The 19,239-nt window shown below is 46.6% G+C and overlaps 1 protein-coding gene and 1 long non-coding RNA gene across 5 annotated transcripts in view; one reads left to right on the plus strand and one right to left on the minus strand.

Moving 5' to 3' along the window:
- Ercc6l2 (excision repair cross-complementation group 6-like 2) overlaps positions 1-5,851 on the plus strand; it is a 137,332-nt gene extending 131,481 nt beyond the window's left edge. Inside the window, exons 19-20 of the mRNA XM_013514252.1 lie at positions 4,763-4,821; positions 5,665-5,851. Of these exons, the coding sequence (XP_013369706.1) occupies positions 4,763-4,821; positions 5,665-5,690 (85 nt within the window). The 3' untranslated portion in view covers positions 5,691-5,851. The remainder of the gene's footprint in view (positions 1-4,762; positions 4,822-5,664) is intronic.
- The window catches only part of LOC106148494, a 110,858-nt gene extending 91,879 nt beyond the window's left edge, over positions 1-18,979 (minus strand). For all 4 annotated transcript variants that reach the window (XR_001233995.1, XR_001233996.1, XR_001233998.1 and 1 more), the window contains exons 1-2: positions 18,903-18,979; positions 9,157-9,261 (exon numbers count right to left, since the gene is read on the minus strand). This is a non-coding gene — a long non-coding RNA (uncharacterized LOC106148494). The remainder of the gene's footprint in view (positions 1-9,156; positions 9,262-18,902) is intronic.
- Between the last annotated feature and the right edge of the window lie 260 nt (positions 18,980-19,239).

The following is a 19,239-nucleotide window of genomic DNA, read 5'->3' on the forward strand; positions in this document are numbered from 1 at the left end:
AGTCCTCTCTTCTGGTTATTTGCACTGATAGTCCCATTAGTCATGTTCAGTAAGTATAGAATTTAAAAACTGATCACTTGGATTTACTTCTCAGCTTGCAAGGAATTATGAACAGTGTTGTGACACCATTAGAGGGACATGAAGAGAGATGGTCTTGGAGTTAAGAATCTGGAAGAAAAGCCACTCCCCTTGGTTTGACAGAATTTAGGACTGTTGATAGAATGGATATTGGAGAACCAAAAAGCAAAGAGTGGCTCAGTATAGTACCAGGGCAAACCAGCCGCCATTGCTAAGAAGCAAAGAGAAGCCATTGCAATCCTGGGACCCCCAGTCCTAGCAACAGGAGGGAGTACTGGGGAGTTGAAGGCAGCTTCAGATCTTCTCTGTCTGGTCCCCAGAGTGTGACCCCACTAACGGGGGCCACCAACATGGGTCCTAACCCACCCCACAGCCATCTAGAACCCCCTGTTGGCAGAACCCAGCCTGGAAAGAGGTCCTGTTTCCAAGGAGCAGAGGAGGATGGCCGGGAGCTTAGTGACTCACCACATACCAGATGTGCCGCACACCACACACCCTACATCACACCCATACACACATATGCCATAAACCCACATCCCACACAAACGATATACACCATGCATATACCCCCACACACTCCACACATCACACATCCTACAGCCTACTTCACACACCCATGCATATATTCCACACATACATCCCATTCTACACACAGACCACACACACCACACCATATACCCATGACACAACACACACATATCCCTAACACCACAAACAGGCTGCATGCAGTATGATTACACCACATACACCACATGCCATACACAAAACATGAAAGAAGAGAGGAAGGAGGAAGAGAAAGAAAGAAAGAAAGAAAGAAAGAAAGAAAGAAAGAAAGAAAGAAAGAAAGAAAGAAAGAAAGAAAAGGAAGGGAGGGAGGGAAAGAGGGAAGGAAGGGAGAGACTTCCAGCTATACAAGGAAGAGAACAAGAGAAGCTAGAGAGGTTGTGGGGGAGGGTCTGTCTCATCTTGATATGCAGTGAGATTTCCACAGTCAGCATGGGGTAAGAGACCCCAAAGCAGGAAGAAAGGTGGTGGGCCTGTGACTCCTCAGGATCCTCAGGTCCTTCTGGCTTTGACCCCTGAGAGCAGGTGTGCAAAAGCCCAGCTACCAGGCCCAGATTAGGGTAACTCAGGCTGCGACTGCCCCCTGGCTAGGCCCCCTCCCCTGCTGTCCTGGGTAGCTCCTCAGTGTCTATCCAGTCCTCCAGTAAGTGGGTCCAAGATGGAGTTAGAGATGTAAGAGACTGGTGAGGGTGACCCCTGAGAAAGACACAAGTGGAAAGAGTTAGGCAAGAAACTACATTAGCAGGCCTGGGGGACAAAGGAGGGCCCAAAATAGTGTGTGGTAGCAGGTAGAGCTACATGAAGAAAACTTCGCTTCACTATACATTTATAGCTAAATGAAGAGACTTCTGTGTGTAATACATTTGTGATCATTTGTTAGGTCTCAGACCCAGAGCAACACCACAGAGCACAATGACATGTTAAGGTTACACACTATACACAACCTTTATCATACTGTATCCGGCCACCTGACCATCTATGTCCAAAGCACAGCACACAGCCTTCCTGGCTGCCATGATCTGTACCCAATGATACAGACAAGGGAGCATTCTTTAAAGATTCCCCCTTCCTTGGGCTGAGACGTGATTTAGAGTGGAATTTATCTGTCATCAGTTTCTTTCCTAAGTTTCTCATGATGAAGGCCTTTGAGGGAACACATGGTACTTGAAAAGAACAGGAAAACGTTTTTGAGATGTTGACATTCCAAGTAACCTCTAAGAAAAATGTCAGTTGAGGATGATAAACAGTGTAGTCTCCTGAAATCTTGTGTGTGTAAAAACATATGCAAACTTGCCCTCAGTGTGGATGTCTTTGTGATGTTGTCCTCCTCTCTTGAAGGCCTCAGTTTCTCTATATCTGATTTACAATACACTCTACCTATACTTCTGCATGGCCACCTATGTGTCTTGACCGAAATCTTTCATCAAAGACACAAAGAACCAAGGGGCCAGGTGCCAGTTCCTCGCTGCATCAGGCCCAGCTTCCTGGTGACAGGAGGGAGAAAGAAAAGAGTGGTCCAGGAGAGCACTCTGCCATGATGCAGGTCTGCCCCCATGAAGGGCAAGACTAGGGAAGGAAGAGAGAAATGGAAGCAGAGCCCTGGTGTGGGGCAGCTCAGAGCCAGCCTCAGGCAGCTCAAGTGTGGGCTGCAGCCCAAAGTCTACCCATGTTGGCCACGAGTGGTAAACCCTTGGTCACAACCAATGGCTGCCCTGGAAAAACAGGGACTTGGCTTGAAAGCTAGGCAGAAGCAGATTCTGAAGCCCACTGCCTTCCTTCAAGCTGGTTTCCAGAAGACAGAGCTGAGAGGTGCCCCTGCCAGGCTGCCACAGCCATCAAGACACCAAATCCAGCACCTCTCACTTCTCTGGGGCACCGAGACTGCTCTTCTGCCCTCCTCTTGAGATACCATCTTCCTTGTCCTCTATATCTTTGTATTTTCCTCATTTCCTTCCAGTGTAGCTGGCTGCTGTTTCTCCAAATTCTTTGCAGGTTCATCTTGGCCCATATGATCTTCGTATATTGGTATTTTATTTCTCAGCCTTCCATTCTTTTTTTTTTTTTTTTTTGGTTTTCCTCTGGTACCGGGAACTGAACTCACGACCTTGCACTTGCCAGGCAGGTGCTTTGCAGCTGAGCTAAATCCCCAGCCCCTCTCAGCCTTCCATTCTGTCTACTTCATGCTCTTCCCCCTGACCACCCATTGCTAAATGGCCAGTCCTAACCCAGAACCAAGTCCTCCAGTAGGCACTACCAGGTAGGCTACAGGCAGTTAGATGCAGTTCCACACACAAGCCTGTGTCTGAATCCTACCCCCTGGGTCTGGGTCCTCAGTTCTCTGAGTGCACATTGCATCCATGACAAATCCTTTGACACATTGCCTGGTCTACTGACACCCACTGTCAGAGCTGATCTGGGTAATGTACTTGAAGGTACTCTATCAACTAAAACTCACAGGAAAGAATGTTATAACACTTGCCACACTATTATTCCTGAATTGTAACCCTGATTATCTACTTTCAGACTTTACTATTTTCTAGAAGAAGACTCCAAGTCCCTATTTTTGCATTAAAACACTTTGCAACATATTTTCAGCTCAGTCTCAATTATTCACATGCTGTTTTTGGATCAGCATTTCCCAGAACTGTGTTCCTTGAAACACTAGTGCCTTAAGATATGAGAACATGCATGAAAAGAATCAAATTTAGGTAATATCCCCTTCTGGAAGCTTAAAAAAAATCAGACGTCCTGAAAAGTATAACCTTTTCTAGCCAATTTTCCCAGCTGGCCTAGCTGGAATCTTTTTGTTTTTTCCAGTGCCACACTGTAAAATGCCTGTGGACTGTCAACATTCTGTTCAACATAGATGGGGAGCACTGTTCCATCTTAAAGACATTATGTGAAGTTCTTGCTGCTAGGACCCCTTAATGAGGGGAGCCTTGGTTCCCATCTGCTTGAATGTCTCCCAAAGGTCCAGGTATTAAAGGCTTCGTCATAGCCTGTGGCACTATTGGGAGGTGGCGGAACCTTTAGAAGGTGGGGCCTAGTGGAAGGAAGTTAGGTGATTGGGGGCATGGCCTTGAATGGCATATTAGGACCCTGCCTTTCTTGCTTTCCTGTCACCATGATGTGAACAGGGCTCTTCTACTAAGCACTTCTGCCATGATGTACTGGGCCACAACAATCCCAAAGCAACAGGGACAACCAACCAAGGACTAAAACCTCTGCAGGCATGAGTCGAAATCAATCTTTCTTCCTTTTAGATTTGACTATCTCATATATTTTGTCAGAGTAATGAAAAACTAACACACCATGCATTTCAAAACCTGAATTTCCCCCTTTTCTATTCAGTGAGCACCTTAGAATGATTCCAGTAAATCCACCTTTCAGAATCACGTTGTACATAGGAACTCCCATTACTTGCAACTAAAAGACTGACACAGATCAACAGGCCAAGTATCAGTGACATGGCTGTAGTTCCAAACTGGAAATTTCCCAGATGCTCCTTAACATTTGAATGGGTAAACTGTGGTGACGTCACAAAATGGGATGTTCTGTAGCAAAAAGAATGAACTGTCTTCAACCATATGCAATAACTGGGTAAACTTCATGTATCTATTTTGAATGAAATAAGCTAGACACAATATGTGTGAAGATTAAAAAACCAGAAAACTGCCCTCTACTGGTAGAAGTTGGGAAGACGGTTACCCAGGGCTGTGGAGGGGATAGGAGGCCTCCGGCTGCTGGTGACCTTGTTTCCAGAGTTGGCTGTAGGTTCTGGGTGTGTTCAGTAAACATTCATGGGCCCTCTACCCCTATGACAGAGGCAGGTCTTTTTTGTTTTTTTGGGTTTTTTTGCATGTATGTTATGTTGCAATAAAAGCTGTGGAGGGGATTATCAGAAGGGATCCTTCCCCACTGAGGAATCCACTGGCAAAACCATCCAAAGGGAGCATGTTGGTTTCAGAACTAATAAAAATGGAATGTCACCCCAAGTTATTTTAGCTCACTTCAGTCATGTTTGGCTCTCACATTTGCCTAAACATCTGCACCCACAACTTCTTCATGTCTGCACATGTCCAAGAGACATTTTGTACCAATCATGGTTTCTATTTTCTAGATTTTATAATGCTTTGGCTTGGAGACCTTACAGACCCAGGAGGAACTGTCTCTCCCAGGGTAAGTTAAATTCTACTTTACTTATAGCAAATTTGCCTGTGAGCAAGCCTTTCTTATGCAGACTACCTACCCATCAAGAGCCCAGGCTCCATCCTCCTCCTCTGTCTGGCTTTTCTACTTCCAGGAGGCAAACTTTCTCTTCCCTTATCACCAGGTCCTGAACACCTAGGGGACCTGCAGCCCAAAGCTCGCCAAAATTATTCCAGCTATCCGGTACTTGGCCTGTTGTATGCCTTGTCTTTTCCTTCCCATGAGGCCACAATAAAGGTTCTACTCATGTTCTTCCACCCTGACTCACCCAGTGCTGCCTGTGTGGCCTGTACTTCTCCTCTTCTAAGGATCTGTACCAACTTTCTTTTTTATGTCATTTCTGTGTCTGCACGTTTTACCGTATCTGATTTAAACAAATCTTCGATGCTCTGTAAAGCACATTCATTCATTTCACAATTTTTAAAGCATGTACTATATTTCAGGCACAGTTTTAAATAGTAGGGATAAAGCAGTGACCATGAAACAAGCACCCTGAGCTCAGGAAACCCATAATCTAGTGGAAAGAGATGATGAACAAGCCAAGAAATAAATGTGTCCAGATACAATTAGGTGGCTAAGTGCATAAAACAGATCAAGATGGGTTGTATTGTTTTGTTTTGTTTTGTTGGCTTGTTTTAGTGGTTGGAAAAGTTCACTCGCAGGAGGTGACTCTTGAGCCAAGCCCTGAATTGTTCCTTGTACACCCAGGGGCACCCAGAGGTCTACACTGGAGGCATCCAAAGTAACTAGAAAGTTGTATCTACTACAGATGCTCAGCCAGAACAAACTCTGTCTCTTTCTCAACACACACAGGAAGGCTTAAGTCCAGGAGAAGATAACTTCCCCTCACTGGCATGCTCCAATCAACTGGCTCTCCAGACGCTGTAAAGCAGAAGTACCCAGGCACCAGGATGCAGAGGGCACATTGGCGATACACCACCCCAAAGGCGGCAGCCAGTTGTGTAAGTGTTCACATACTGTGTGCAAATTAAAGTGAGTGTGCAGATCTCTGGGCTGTCTTTGTTTCTGCTCATTCCTGGGCACCCACTGCTTAGCTCATCCTTGCAGCAACACCAGTCTGAGCCTGGTCACTGCCGTCCCAGCCCTTGGCCTGGGCACCCTTCAGCTGGACCCATCTCAGGTGGAAGGGGCTGCTCACCCCGAGGCCATGTTATCAGTGCTCAGATAGTACCATCTTTATTTTGAGATCAAACTAATTTTGGACAGAATTTAAAGTAAGGGTAGAAAAATTTTAAGTCATCCCCCTCCGGCACATCTTGGGTCACTGGCATTTCTTCCTGTACTGGGGAGTTTGCGCTCACATTCTGAATCCCCAAACCAACACCGTAATCCCTTCAGCAAGGAAGGACCATGTCTAAAAGCCTCTTATCTCCCCAGCACCTCCAGGAAGGGGCAGATTGATTTTACTTGGGGCCACTGGAGCCTAGAGCAAGGCCTGCTTGTCTGTAATGGAAGACACAGTTCATACCGCTGGACACAGTGTCCTCTTCTCACAACCTTGTAACTGGGACAGTTTCTCCCCAGAGCCCATTCTCCAGGCTCTGCTGCTGCCCTGGTGTATTTATCTTTGCCTGAGACTCCAATGGTTTATTTTCCACCATTGATCTCCCTGGTAGACACATGTTTGAGTATTTACACAAACACAGTGGGAGACTTTTTGTCTGTCACTGATGTCATGCTCCAGGGCTAGGAAAACTCCAAAGGCTCCCTCATACCTTGTAGCAATTTAAAACCAGCAGATATCTTCCCAAGGGCCCAAGGCTGGCAGAGCCAGAGCATGCCTGTGTGGCCAGAATGCAGTACTGGTCATCTCTAAAATGCCATTGTCCTCCCCAAACTCCAGCTCTCTCCAGCTCTGCCAGGCATTTAGTGGCTTGTGAATGGTCCTTTCCCTTGTATGTAGGTCAAATCTCAAATTCTCAAGGTTCCCAGCTGTCTTGGAAATGTCAACAATGAATCTCTCTCCTTATCAAGCAATTTTATTTCCCCATTTAAGCAGGAAGTCTGCAAAGGTAGGACCCTACCTACTGTTTATTCTAAGATCCAGACCTCCAGGGTGATGTGATGGCAGCTGAGCTGCCTTATGCATAGGCACTCCTTTAGGTCAAGGAAAGCTTTTGTGGTAAGGGCTTAAACATAATTTATTTGCTTATCCACCCAATTACTGTGTAATATTTATTTGTTTGTGTAAACCTCTACCTTGCCAGTTATTAATATGAACCACAAAATACTCTTTCAAGTAGGATTTATATCTAGGAGTAATTTCCAGGAATAGTTTGAATCTGACATATCATACCTGGAAGTATTGAGGAAAACTATAAATAACACCTAATTCCTACACTGGGTCTCTGTCTAATAAAGATGGTTTTGCTGTTCACAAAACAAAAATTAAAACAAACCAACAAAACCACCAGGAGGCTGGGAATTCTGTATCCAGGCAGGAAAAGCTGAGCACTGGAACTCGCTGCATCTTTGTGTATCTGCACTAAGACTCCTCTTTCTGTCCGCAAGTGTCACTTGGCAGATTATAAAAGCAAAAATTCATTTAGGGGTTTAGGCACACAGATTGAATCCAGATGCTGGGGTAGACCTGGGCTAGATAGCCAGGGGAAGCTTTACCTGCAGGATGGAAGGAAGGCAACCAGGGTACCGGGGCCCTGGGGCCAGGGTCTGCCAGGGGCCCGGACGTCATCACAGAGGATTTATGAGTTCTGTGCATGCAGCCAAGCTACTCAGTGTGGTAGCTGCCAGCTCCCAAGGCTACTGGGGAGGCTCTTAGGGATCTGGCCCAGGATTCTCTGGTCTCCCATCAATCTGCTCAGGCATGAAGGCACAGATTTCACTGCCACCTTCATCCTGTATTCCCAGCGGGACAGACGTTGACAGTTCACTGCTGGTCCCAGAGGACACACCTCCAGCCTTGTCTGATGACCCCAGCTGCTTTGTGCTGGCTTTGAGGACACCCCAATGGCTCTGATTTGCATATGTAGCTAGAGGGGGAAGCAGCAAGTGATACAGGAGACACGACACATAAAAAGTGGCTAGGGGACCATCTGGGTATCATTTGAGGAGCACTACAGATCCTGTGAACCTGAAGCTTCTCTCTCAGTGCCTGTCCAAGTATCTGAACTCTCACCTGTGGACTGGACACAGGACCTCTATAACACTGAGCTACATCCAAGCCCTTTTTCTTGATTTTGAGACAGGGTCTCACTGAGTCCCTAAATTGCCCAGCCTTCCTCTAACTTTCAGTCTTCCTGCCTCAGCCTCCCAGAGTGCTGGATTATAGGTGTGCTACTCCACACTTGGTTACCGAACTCTTACTTCTATAGCTTCTTCTACTTACCCTAATGCATACAGGGACTACAGAGGCTGAGGTGCTAGGGATGGCAGATAACACTGGTGGTGTGAAAGCCCAAGGCTGGAAAGGCGGGGACTAGAGCCCAGCACCCCTGTAGAACTGGCTGAGTTGGAGGCTTCTGTCTTAGCAACAGAAAATAACTGGAGGGAGGCAGAGTGAGGAATCCGGGGGAGCCCAGCCCAGGGCCACGCTTCTGGAATCATCTGTGCTGTGCAGAGGAGGAATCGTTTTGTTTTTCAAGTCCTCTTGGGTCAATAACTTTCATAAAATGAGTTACCAGGAAAATTAAATTTTAAAAGACATACAAGATACATGTCCCATTTTTTTTCTCAAAAACATTGTTTTAATTGGGAGAAAAGAATATAAAATCTACCATTCTCACCATTTTTGAGTGGATATTCCACTTCTGCTATGGTACAACCATCCTCAGAACATTTTTAGCTGACAGAACTGAAGCTACCCATTAAGCATTTCAGTTTGGCAGCCACCGTTCTGCTTTCTGTCCCTATGAATTTGATCATTTAGGTATCTCATACAGTTGGAACTATACAGTACTTGTCCCTTTGTGTGAAAAATGGCTCTGAGCATATGGGTGTATAGATATCTTTTCAAGTCTGCTTTCCATTCTTTTGGATGTATATGTAAAAAAGCAGAATAGCTAGGTCATCTAGCAGCTCTACTTTTAATAATTTGAGGAACCACTGTCTCATTTCCTCAGCGGCTGCATGATTTCATCTTCCTACCAACAGGGCACAAAAGCTCCAGTGGCTCCGCATCCTCACCAGTATAATTATACCATGTATTTTTATAACAGCCATCCTAATGGGCATGAAGTATAAAACTCCAATTGTTCTGTTTCAAATTAAGTTCAACAGGTGCGACATTACCCTATTTAATCGCTACAGCAAGTTTAAATCACTCACCTTCTGCTCTTATCTCACTGCAGATCAATAGCAAACTTCTCTCACCCTGGATCCTGCCAGTGGACCTGAGGTAAAGCAGCGCTGAGTCATGGGCAGTGTCCATCCCTAGGGGAGAGGAGCAGGGTGGGGAGAGGCAGCATCGCTGAGGCCTTGCTCTCTGGCACCTGCGTGTGTTCATCATTCGATCAGCACAGCACCCTATGAAGTTGATACTACTACTATCCCCAGCCTCTGGGTGGAAAACAGAGGCACAGGGAAGGCAGGGGTCCTGGCAGCATAGTATGGAGGGCAGAAAAGGGGAATAGTGGAGCAGACTCCCCAGGGAGGCATCGTGGAGCGCCCACCTCAGCACAGCATCTGTGTTGTGCCAGAATCGACCTTTCACATACCTTTTCAATCCATTCTTGTTCTTATGGTTTTGTTTTCCAAGATTAATTAATAGATCAGCTACAAATCTGGGGTAAAGATGGAAGGCCCCAGGGACCACTGGGCCATTGACTGAAGCAGGAAATGCAACTGGGAGAGCACATTTGGAAGGAGATGTGATCAGTCTGTTATTGAAAGAGTTGAGTTTAAGTCCCCGTAACTTCCAGGTAGGAGCAGCGCCTAGGGCAGGCAGGCCTTGAGTTCCCAGATCCTGAGCAAGGGTGGGGCTGGAATAAGAAAATGAGGATAAGTAGGAAACATGAGTTCAGGGAGACCTAAAACAGTCTAAAAAGAAACAGAGGAGCCAGTGGGGAGAGAAAAACCAAAGGAGACTGGGGGTGGGGTGGGCAGAGAAGGTGTCAATAGCATGACCAGGTCTACACAGAGGCCACACCCTGGTGCCTTAGATTTGGCCATGTGGAAGTCCCTGGTAGCCTCTCCCAAGGCCGAGTGGACATCGTCTCGGAGGCCCTGAAGGTAGAGGATGGGTGGTGGTGGGCAGGGTAGAAGACAGAGAGGGTTCAGACCAGTCTCTCTAGAAGCTCAGCTGTGGGGAAAGGAGACAGAGGGCGGTCCTAGAGGGATACAGCAGGTGCCACGTGAGAGAGGCTATGGGGCTCTGGATGGATTATTATTTGGTCTTGTATTTTTAAAAAGTTGGATCAAAATAATGGAATTTCTTCACAGTTAAGGAGGGGAGTGAGTGTCAGAGCCCAAAGAAAGATAAAAGACTGAGGGGAATCTTCAGTGTAGGAGTGAAGCCCTCCTTGCCCTGAGCTAGGAGAGGAGATAGTTCTTGCTCCAGGTTCCTTTGTGGAAAGAGGCAAGAGAACAGATAGTGTCTGTGAAGTCAGAGACAGACTGCCCACTGAGAAGGACGGGTGGGTGTGTATGGGGTCCAGGGAGAGGATGAACTTCAGAGGAGCCACTGAGAAAGAGCGGCGGGGGCCACCTGGCTTCTGGAGTTGTCCAGAAGCGCAGAGCCTGGCCAGCTGGAGAGACCATGTCGGGATGGCCACATGGCCTGTGGGTGGGATTTTCCTCTGCCATCTTGGGCTCAACTGCTCAAGTGCATGAGCAAAGATGGATCTGAAGTTTCACAAGTTGCCTCTGCCTGTGGTCAAGGAGATAGAAAAGTAGAGCAGTTGCTGTTGAAAGAGAGAAGGAAAATGAACCATTCTGGTTTTAAAATATGTCCACAAATTCTTTGGTCCTCCTCCCTCTTCTAAAAGGTGGAGTTTAATCCCCTGGCTGTGGGTACAAATTGATCTTGAGCTGGGCCACTGGGGAATAGAATGTAGAAGTCACAGTGTGCATGCCTTTTAATCCAAGGTCACAGGGACTTTGTGAAGTGAGATGTGAGGACGTAGAGCAGTCACCACACTCCATGGCCCCTGAAATCCCAGAACACATAGTGTGGGAGGAAGGACCTGGGTGAGTGTAATGACACCGGAGCTTCTTCTTCGAGGCAACAGTTCTGAGTAAACTAGGCTCAAGGGTGGCAGAGGCTCAGGGAGGTGAGCCAGTGGCATCAAGGCTCCTGGACAGTGTCACCCAGAATGGGGATGGGGCTTGGGCTGGGAGAAAGATCTACTTTTTGTGCAAAAGCCTTAGCATGCAGTGGGGCATGGTTCACGCCAAGAGATGAAACAGATGAGGTGGCCTCTTTGGTGGCCTGAGCCCGCAGGGAGGTTCTCACACAAAGCCAAGGCCTCACAGCCCACAGCCAGCCAAGGAGACTCAGAACAACACCACCGCCCTGCAGGCCCAGAAGGTGTGGCTGAGGGAGCAGGCCACAGACCACTGAGTCATCTTACAGTGCCAGATCTACTGAGTGCCAGGCACCAGGGACACCAACATTGTGGCCCTAGTCTACGTGAGAAGCAGTCAGCAAACAGTCCTACGGGGGAGGGGGATAGTTTTCCTACCTTTCCCCCATCTCGCCATGCTGCACCAGAGCGGGGGATGCACTACAGCAGCATTTGCTGCCTTTTCTGAGGCAGGGTCCTGTCTTCCACATCTGTCCTCTGTCACTCCCCCAGCACACACACACACACACACACACACACACACACACACACAGAGTGGCTCCTGATTCTTGGTGCCTCTGGGCTCTGACTGCCTCAGGCCATACTGCTGTTCCTTGTCTCATCATCACCTCTTCTCCAGGTGTCCCTGTCTTCTCCAGACACAACATTCCTGTGAGGTCACCTGAAACCACTGCTCTCACATCTGGCTTGTCTGCTAGACCTGCTCTTTATTTGGACGAGCCCTTCCTAGGAGGTCCTGCAGTTCCGGTTCCTGTAGCACAGCAGTGGCGAGCCTACCACTCTCATGCCATATGGGGCTTCTATGATTGAAAGCTCTAGGGAATCAGTTCTCCTCCACACAGACCTCCACTTCCAGCCATCTCTGACGCCAAAGGGGGCAGAGCTCAGAAAGCATCACCAAGCCTTGGCACCTGTTAGAGCTCTCTACATTCACCCTGAAATCCAGTATATGCTCTGTGTCATTAAACTTACTCAGGTTCTGGATTCAGGCTCTACATACTGGGTCACACACTTTCGAAAGGACAGTGGTGACTCTGGGGTGATCCCTTGCCTCTTCTGGCATCTCATGTGTCTGCATGGCCCACAGTCGCAGTCGGGGGGAAGTGACATGAGAGATGCAGACACCGGGACAGGACAAGACCAGAGAGACGCAGCTTGTGCAGAAGGGCCAGGCACACCATGCCCTTGGACCTCAGTTTTAGCCCTCTGTGTTTGCAGTTGTTTAATGTCGAGACAAGTCAACTCAAAGCTGTATAATAAATGAATTGCAGCTTGAGTCTTGGCAAGATTTGTTTTGCTTGAGGGAAATTGTTTATGCTAACGGATCCCCCTCTGCATAGCTTGATTTATATTAAACAGAGTCTTGTCCATCATCTGGATGCTGCTGTAAACAAGATAATCTTTGTCTACCAGGAGCGAGCTCGATGCCAATGACTTTAAATAAACACCAGCACCAGTTTTGTATTTACATTGTCTGAGGTAAGCACTGGCAAAGGTTGTTAATGGCGCCATTGGCCCCTCCCTGGCTAAGGTCAGTACCAGCTTTCAGATAGACCTGGTTTGAAGAGGACTCACTCAGGGAAGAGATTTCATTCATATAGCAACTGAGTGCTACAGCCAGGGCTGCATTCTTTTGTGTGGTGTTGGTGTTTTGAAAATTCTACCTAGATAGCATGACTTCTTTTCGTGCTGGAAAGAGCAGGGCATGGGTGGGGAGACGACCTCAGACATACAAAATGAAATCATGAACTTGAGCTATCGACACCTCCCTCCAAGGGTGAGGCTTTAGGGCTGCAAGGATTATATCATTCATGGGATCATGACTCAGCTCTAAGGAAGGTATCTGTGCATTGAGTTGCATTCCAGGTGGGAAATAAGTGGAATTTTGCACAAGTCTGTGTGTCTGCTGCAATGCCAAAGCAAGTAACTGCAGAAGCCTACCACTCTTCAGATGGTGATAAATGATCTCTGTAGAGGAAGAAAGTGAGAAGTCGCTTTTTCTGGGTAATCTCCCCTGTAAAGAAAGCAAGAACTAGGTAGAGTGTGAGATTCACACTTCCGCCTATATTCAGGGACAGACTGACAAGGCCTTTAGTAGTAGCAACTGTTGAATTAGTATTCCAGGCCACAGACGCAGGACACAAGAGCTGAACAGGCTGCCTATGACACTATTCACACAATGATATGGGACCAGGGATGGTACTGGGAGAAGGAGGTCTGAATATTTCATGAGGAGAATCATGGTAACAGTGAGATCTTTGTTACCTCTTGTTTGACATTGTTAGAGGTCTGAAAATTTCTCAGGTCTGATTTGTAAGCCTTCAAACTCAGGTGAGCAAAAAGTATTTTCACAATCAAAGAGGCTAACACCTCTTCAACCACTTTAAAACTGCACACTTCTACCATGATGTTTCTACCTTAGAGCCAGCCAACCGTGGACTGAAACCATGAGCAAAAATAAACCTTTCCTCCTTTAAGTTATGCATGTCAGGTAGTTTGTTCCATCAGTGAAAAAGTGGCTAACACAATATTTTATAGTAATTGTTTCACACAAGTATAGTGAGTATAGTCCCAAATAACAGCAAGTTGTTTTAGTTACTTTTCTCATTGCTGAGGCAAAATACCAGACACCCAAATTTAAAGGAGGAAAGATTTATTCAGCTCATAGCTTGCAAACTCTGAGGTTTCATTCCATAATCAGCTGGCTCCAAGGCAGGGTGGTACAAAGCAGAGGAGCAACAGTTCATGGTAGTGAAAGACAGCAAAAGCAATGAGAGAGACAGAGAGAGAGAAAGAGAGAGAAAAACACCTCTTTCTGTTCCTTATATTGTATGCAGGCTACTCACCCTATGGCAGGAGTAGCACTCATACCCTTAATCCCAGCATTGGACCATGAATCTATCACAAACTCTAGATTCAACCACCTCTGAAAAACCCACCCTCTATGGCTACATGAGGCTTTGGGGGGCATCCAGACACAAACGATAACATTCTTCCCCTGCCTCCCCAAGACTCATGTACATTCCTTTATACAAAAGGCATTTATTTAATCCATCTCTAAGAGCTGCCAAAGTCTTAACAATTTTAGCATTGCTAAGGAGTTTCAGCTCTACTTTTTCAGCCAGCATTTCTGAACCTTTCCAAACTCTTCCCATGAGCCATCCCCAAAGGCTCCTGAATCACCTGGTCAGGTTTAGTCACAGTGACAACACCACTCCTGGTACCAAATTCTGTATTAGTTACTTTTCTCATTGGTGAAACAAAATACTGGTCACCCAAAGTTAAAAGAGGAAAGGTTTGTTTAGCTCACAGTTTGTAGAGGTTTCAGGTTGTAATTGGCTGGATCCAAGGCAGGGTGTTACGTGGCAGAGGGGCAACAATTCATGGTGGCATAAGACAACAAAAGCAATGAGAGAGAGACAAACCTCTTTCTGTCCCTTATACTGTATGCAGTCCACCTACACTAGGGCAGTCCACCTACATTCACACCCTTAATTGGACCATGAATCAATCATAAACTCTAGATTCAACCACCTATTAAAAGCCCACCCTCCATAACTACATGAGGCTTTAGGAGGACATCCACACACAAACCATAACAGAAATACAGTATAATAAATACCTAAGCCAGTAACCTAGTTATTTCCCATCATTATCCATTACAGTAGTGCCTTGGTTCACAAACGTAGTTGTTGTACAATTTTGGAAAAGATGACCACACTTGTGTTTGTAGGGGAAAGATAAACACACCATGCTTTTGTCATCTGATACAGAGTTTGCAAACAAAATCAAACTTTTGCCAAACACTTCTGTTTGTAAAATAAATTGTTTGCAAACAAAAGCATTTGTGAACTGAGGTACCACTGTGTTGTATACTGCATATAACTGTATGCACTGTATAGCAGTGAATGGCAGCAAAGTAGATGTGTTGACACCAAACATGTGAGTGATGCCTTGCTTCATGACATTAGGATGGCTATGATGTCACTGGGCGATGACAATTTGTTGCTCTGGGACCACTGTTGTATGCACACTCTGCTGTTGATGGAAATGTCATTATGGTACCTGACTGTACTTAGCTCATATGGGTATTGGGAAGCTTAGATTAACTTTAGTGTGACATAATGCAAGCCATTAATGTACTTTTTAATGGGCCTTTTCTGCCTAGTACAGTGTGTGTACTTACAGGTAGATGCTCAAAACACACTGTTATGATATAAATGCTCTTAACAGTGCAGGCCAGTTGCACAGAACCAAATCCACTCCAACAACTTTAGCAAAAAGGTATAAAGAACCCATGGAAGATAAAAAAAAAAAAGAACCCTTAGAAGGGCTGAGAAAACCAACTCAAGGGTGGTCTTTTGTGGATGAATCCCAAACCCACCATGTCAAAGGAAGCCACCAAAGGAGCTGCTGTCTCTTCTGTGCCCAAGAAATAACCACTGCTTCTGCAGGTTCCAAAAATCACACAAGCTCAGTACTGTATTGTTCCCCCTCCCCCCGCCCAACTGAGTGATGACCTCCTGATGTCTACAAGTTTGCTCAGAAGGCACAACTGACTACTGACTCAAACTCACATGCTAAGGAGAGTAAGACAGTGTGATACTACAGAGTGTTCTCACCTCTGCTGATCAGAGAAGGTGAGAGAAGGGCTAGCCCCAGCTATCCTGTACCACCATGGATGTAAGGACAGGGAGAAAGAAACAGGCCTTGAACGTCTTCCTTTTTCCCCTACCCTCAGTGGCTTTGGATTCCTTGGGTGTCTGTGGCCATGGGTATTTTACATTAATGCTGTACTAAATACTGGAAGGTTCCAGAAACTTCTAGAAATAGGAATAAATATAAAATGCAAACAAGACAAAGCAGATATTGCTAGACATCTAGATATATTGAAGGATAAATATATAGGGGGTGTGTGCATGTTTGTGTGTGATTAAAAATCTTAAAACCTCTTCTGTTGTTCAAGCAAACTGAGGTGTCTATATTTGCAGGATTCTTCCAGACAGCATTGTGATATAAAAAACACATTGTTCTTGCTGATTAAAAATGGAACTGAAGGGAATGTAGCAAAATATCTCTGGGATTTATTTCTGGGTAGTGAGATTAGAACTATGGGGTATCTACTTTCTATGCTTCTTTATAGATAAATCAACATCCATGTACTCGTTTTGTGTATAAAAAAAAATCAAATGATTTTAAAAATCAACCAACCAAAACTTACTTTCTCCTCTCTCCTTTCTCAACCATTTGCTATCTCAAAAAGACCTCTTAACTGTGGAAGTAATAAACCATTAGTTGTTTTCTAAGTATAACAGCCAAACAAGTTAAAAAACAAATTTATCTACTTGTCAATGGCTGGATTTTATCCTGTCTTTTGAGTGAACTTGCCTGTCACCAACTTGAAACTGAAATGCAGACTTTGAAGCTATGACAAGGTTGTGAAGCTAAGTCAAAGTTGCTCCCGGTTTAGCTTGTTGCTCTAAAAGCAATGGCAACAGTCCTATGGCTCCACCCCTCTGCAATGAAGACTGAGGCACATGTTGTGTGGTGTGTACAGCAGAAAGAGGAACACAGACTCTGGTGTACACCAGCTCTTAGCCATACTTATTTATAATTTCTAAGAAGGTTACTTTCTTCTCAGCTAATGTCTTCCAGAATATTTATCAAATACCTGGGAATACATCATGTTTCTGGATTTGACATGTAAATATTCATTGGCTTTTTACAAAGGGGAAATCTCATATTATACCCTGCAGCATCTAAGGAGGCCCTGAGGGCTGTAGGGGCTGGGACCGGGCTCCACGTCACTCTGCCCGGAGCCTGCCACACATAGTCACCCCCAGCCCCAGTTCATTGTATCTCAGAGGTGCCATAAATATTTCTTGCATTTAACTGCCACATTCTCCGTGCATAGATTGGAGCTTGTATTGAAATAAAAGTTCAAAGAGAAAAAAAAAAAAAGGCAAGGCTGAGATCTTCCCAGTTTCCACAGGGCCCCTTCAGATGCTGTTTGAAGTCTGCAGTCAAGGAGGGAAACCACAAGGAGAGAGTAAATAGTTCTGCCCCAGTGTCTCCTAAAAGAAGCACACTCCTAATCGTCTTATTTTTCTGCAGCCTCACATTCCCCTGTGCCCAACAATGACTTGTTGCTTATAAACAAGCACCACCTCCAGTCAGGCTGGAGGATTCCGGCAACAGCGCTGGTGACGTGGTGGGGGACAGAGGTGGACAGGCAGGGGTCCAAGCCAGCCTTATTCTTGGGGAAAATGTGTGTTTTCTTCTCAACACTTCACATATAGGTAATGTCAATAATTCTGTTTGGTTCCGACTGCTTCCCTTTAAGCTGTGTGGAGGTCGTCCTGGCTTTTTTTGTAAGCCCTCTTTAGTATGGGGGGCACACATTGTAGCCATCCATTTTTTCATCAGCTTCTGGCTAACAAAGCCTCCCCCTGTCCCCAAGCCCTGAAAGCCCCTGACAGTTTCCTGGTGTCTGTCACTACCGGTTTGTCGGAAGGGATGGGGGGTGGGAAGGAAGAAGAGAGCCAGGGAGAGAGAGGGTATGAGGGAGGGAGGATGGAAGGGAGGGGAGGCAGCCGGTTCAGACAGGCTCTGTGTGTGGTCCCAGGCTTGTGCTGTTGCATGAAACCCATGCTTCATTCCTGGCTTGGGTTAGACTTACACGTCACTGAATGAGCCCCTTATCCACTTTCCAAAACACTGACGAGGTTTGAAAGGGCTCTGTGGGCAGACTGTTACTATCAGCAAAAGCAAACATGCCTGCATATTTAGTTAAGCATTTTTAATATTTAAACACCATAACCTTCAGCTCTTCACAAGCATTGTAGCCAAGAAGGAAGGCAAGCAGGAGGGGCAGAATACTGCAAAGGTTCCCCCAGGTGGGTCGCTGTCCTTCTGAAGGACCCACCCCAAGCCGCCAGATTATTTCCCAACTCCAGAGCTAGAATTCTGGACGAGTGTGGTCTCCACGGTTGGGGGCCCAGAGCGGGCTGGGTGGCAGCTCAATGTGGGAGTCCCTCACAGCCCTTCGTGATCACATGTGGTTTAAGGGTTTAAGCCTGACCTAGTGTTCCCACTCTGCAAAACATAAAAGTCTAGGCAGCCCCACCCTGCAGAAAAGAGGCTCTCCGGTGGCCGTGTAATTACCATGCTAAGCTGGGAAGCTGAGGGTGTCTAAACCAGGAGCAGGTACAGCAAATGTTATCCCTGTGGGCCCAGTCTGTGTTCCTTGCTCTGGGGACTGGGGCCTATAAAAGCAGCCTGGCCCAGGACTGTGACAGACCACAGTGCCTCCACGGTGGGGGATCCCTGCCTGCCTGGACAGGATGGCACCAGACACACGCCCACTAGACCTCGTCCCACCAGCTGGAAGTGGCTTTCTGGTTTATGGAGGAAGACGGATGTGTAAAGTCAGGAATTCTCCTCAGCCAGAGCAAAGCCGCACCCCCGCTTGCACCTTGGCTCAGGGAGCCCAGCCAGGCCTCCGGGCCAGGCTCCCCCAGTGCCACCCAAGGGTCTCAATGGGCTCCCTGTCTGCCAGAGCAAACCAGAGGTGACAAGGGACATGGGGGAGGACAGGGGACTTTTTCTCTCTGGAGGCTCTACTAGGGAAAGCCTGCCAAGGGGTTTGCCAAGGAGTTCAGTCTGCTCCAGGACTATGAATGCACTAGTAAATGGCTCCATTCAAAGAAGACAAGGCCCAAAGGGCTTCTCTAAAGCAACCACCTCCCGTGTCCCCACCAGAACTCCTACCTCCTGCCCCCCAGGGTGCCATGCATGTCCCTTCCTCCAGCTCAGGCTCTGTGTTTTGTTGAGTTTCTAAGTGTTCTATATCCCAGGGTACAGTTTCCTAGAAGCTTCTGGTCTCCTACCTGTCTACAGTGTGTGTGTGTGCATGTGTGTGTGTGTGTGTGTGTGTGTGTGTGTGTGTGTGTGTATACTGCCATTCAGGGATGTTGTAGGGCTAGAGAAGGGCCAGCTTGGAAGTACCTCAGAACATGGCTGTTGCTGATATGAATCAAATTTTGGAGCAGTTTGGAGAGATCCCAGGGCTCTGCTGGCAGTCTTAGGGCTGGATGGCAGCAGAAGG

Source organism: Chinchilla lanigera, unplaced genomic scaffold, assembly GCF_000276665.1.
Source record: "Chinchilla lanigera isolate Chin_1 unplaced genomic scaffold, ChiLan1.0 scaffold00021, whole genome shotgun sequence".
Taxonomy (NCBI): domain Eukaryota; kingdom Metazoa; phylum Chordata; class Mammalia; order Rodentia; family Chinchillidae; genus Chinchilla; species Chinchilla lanigera.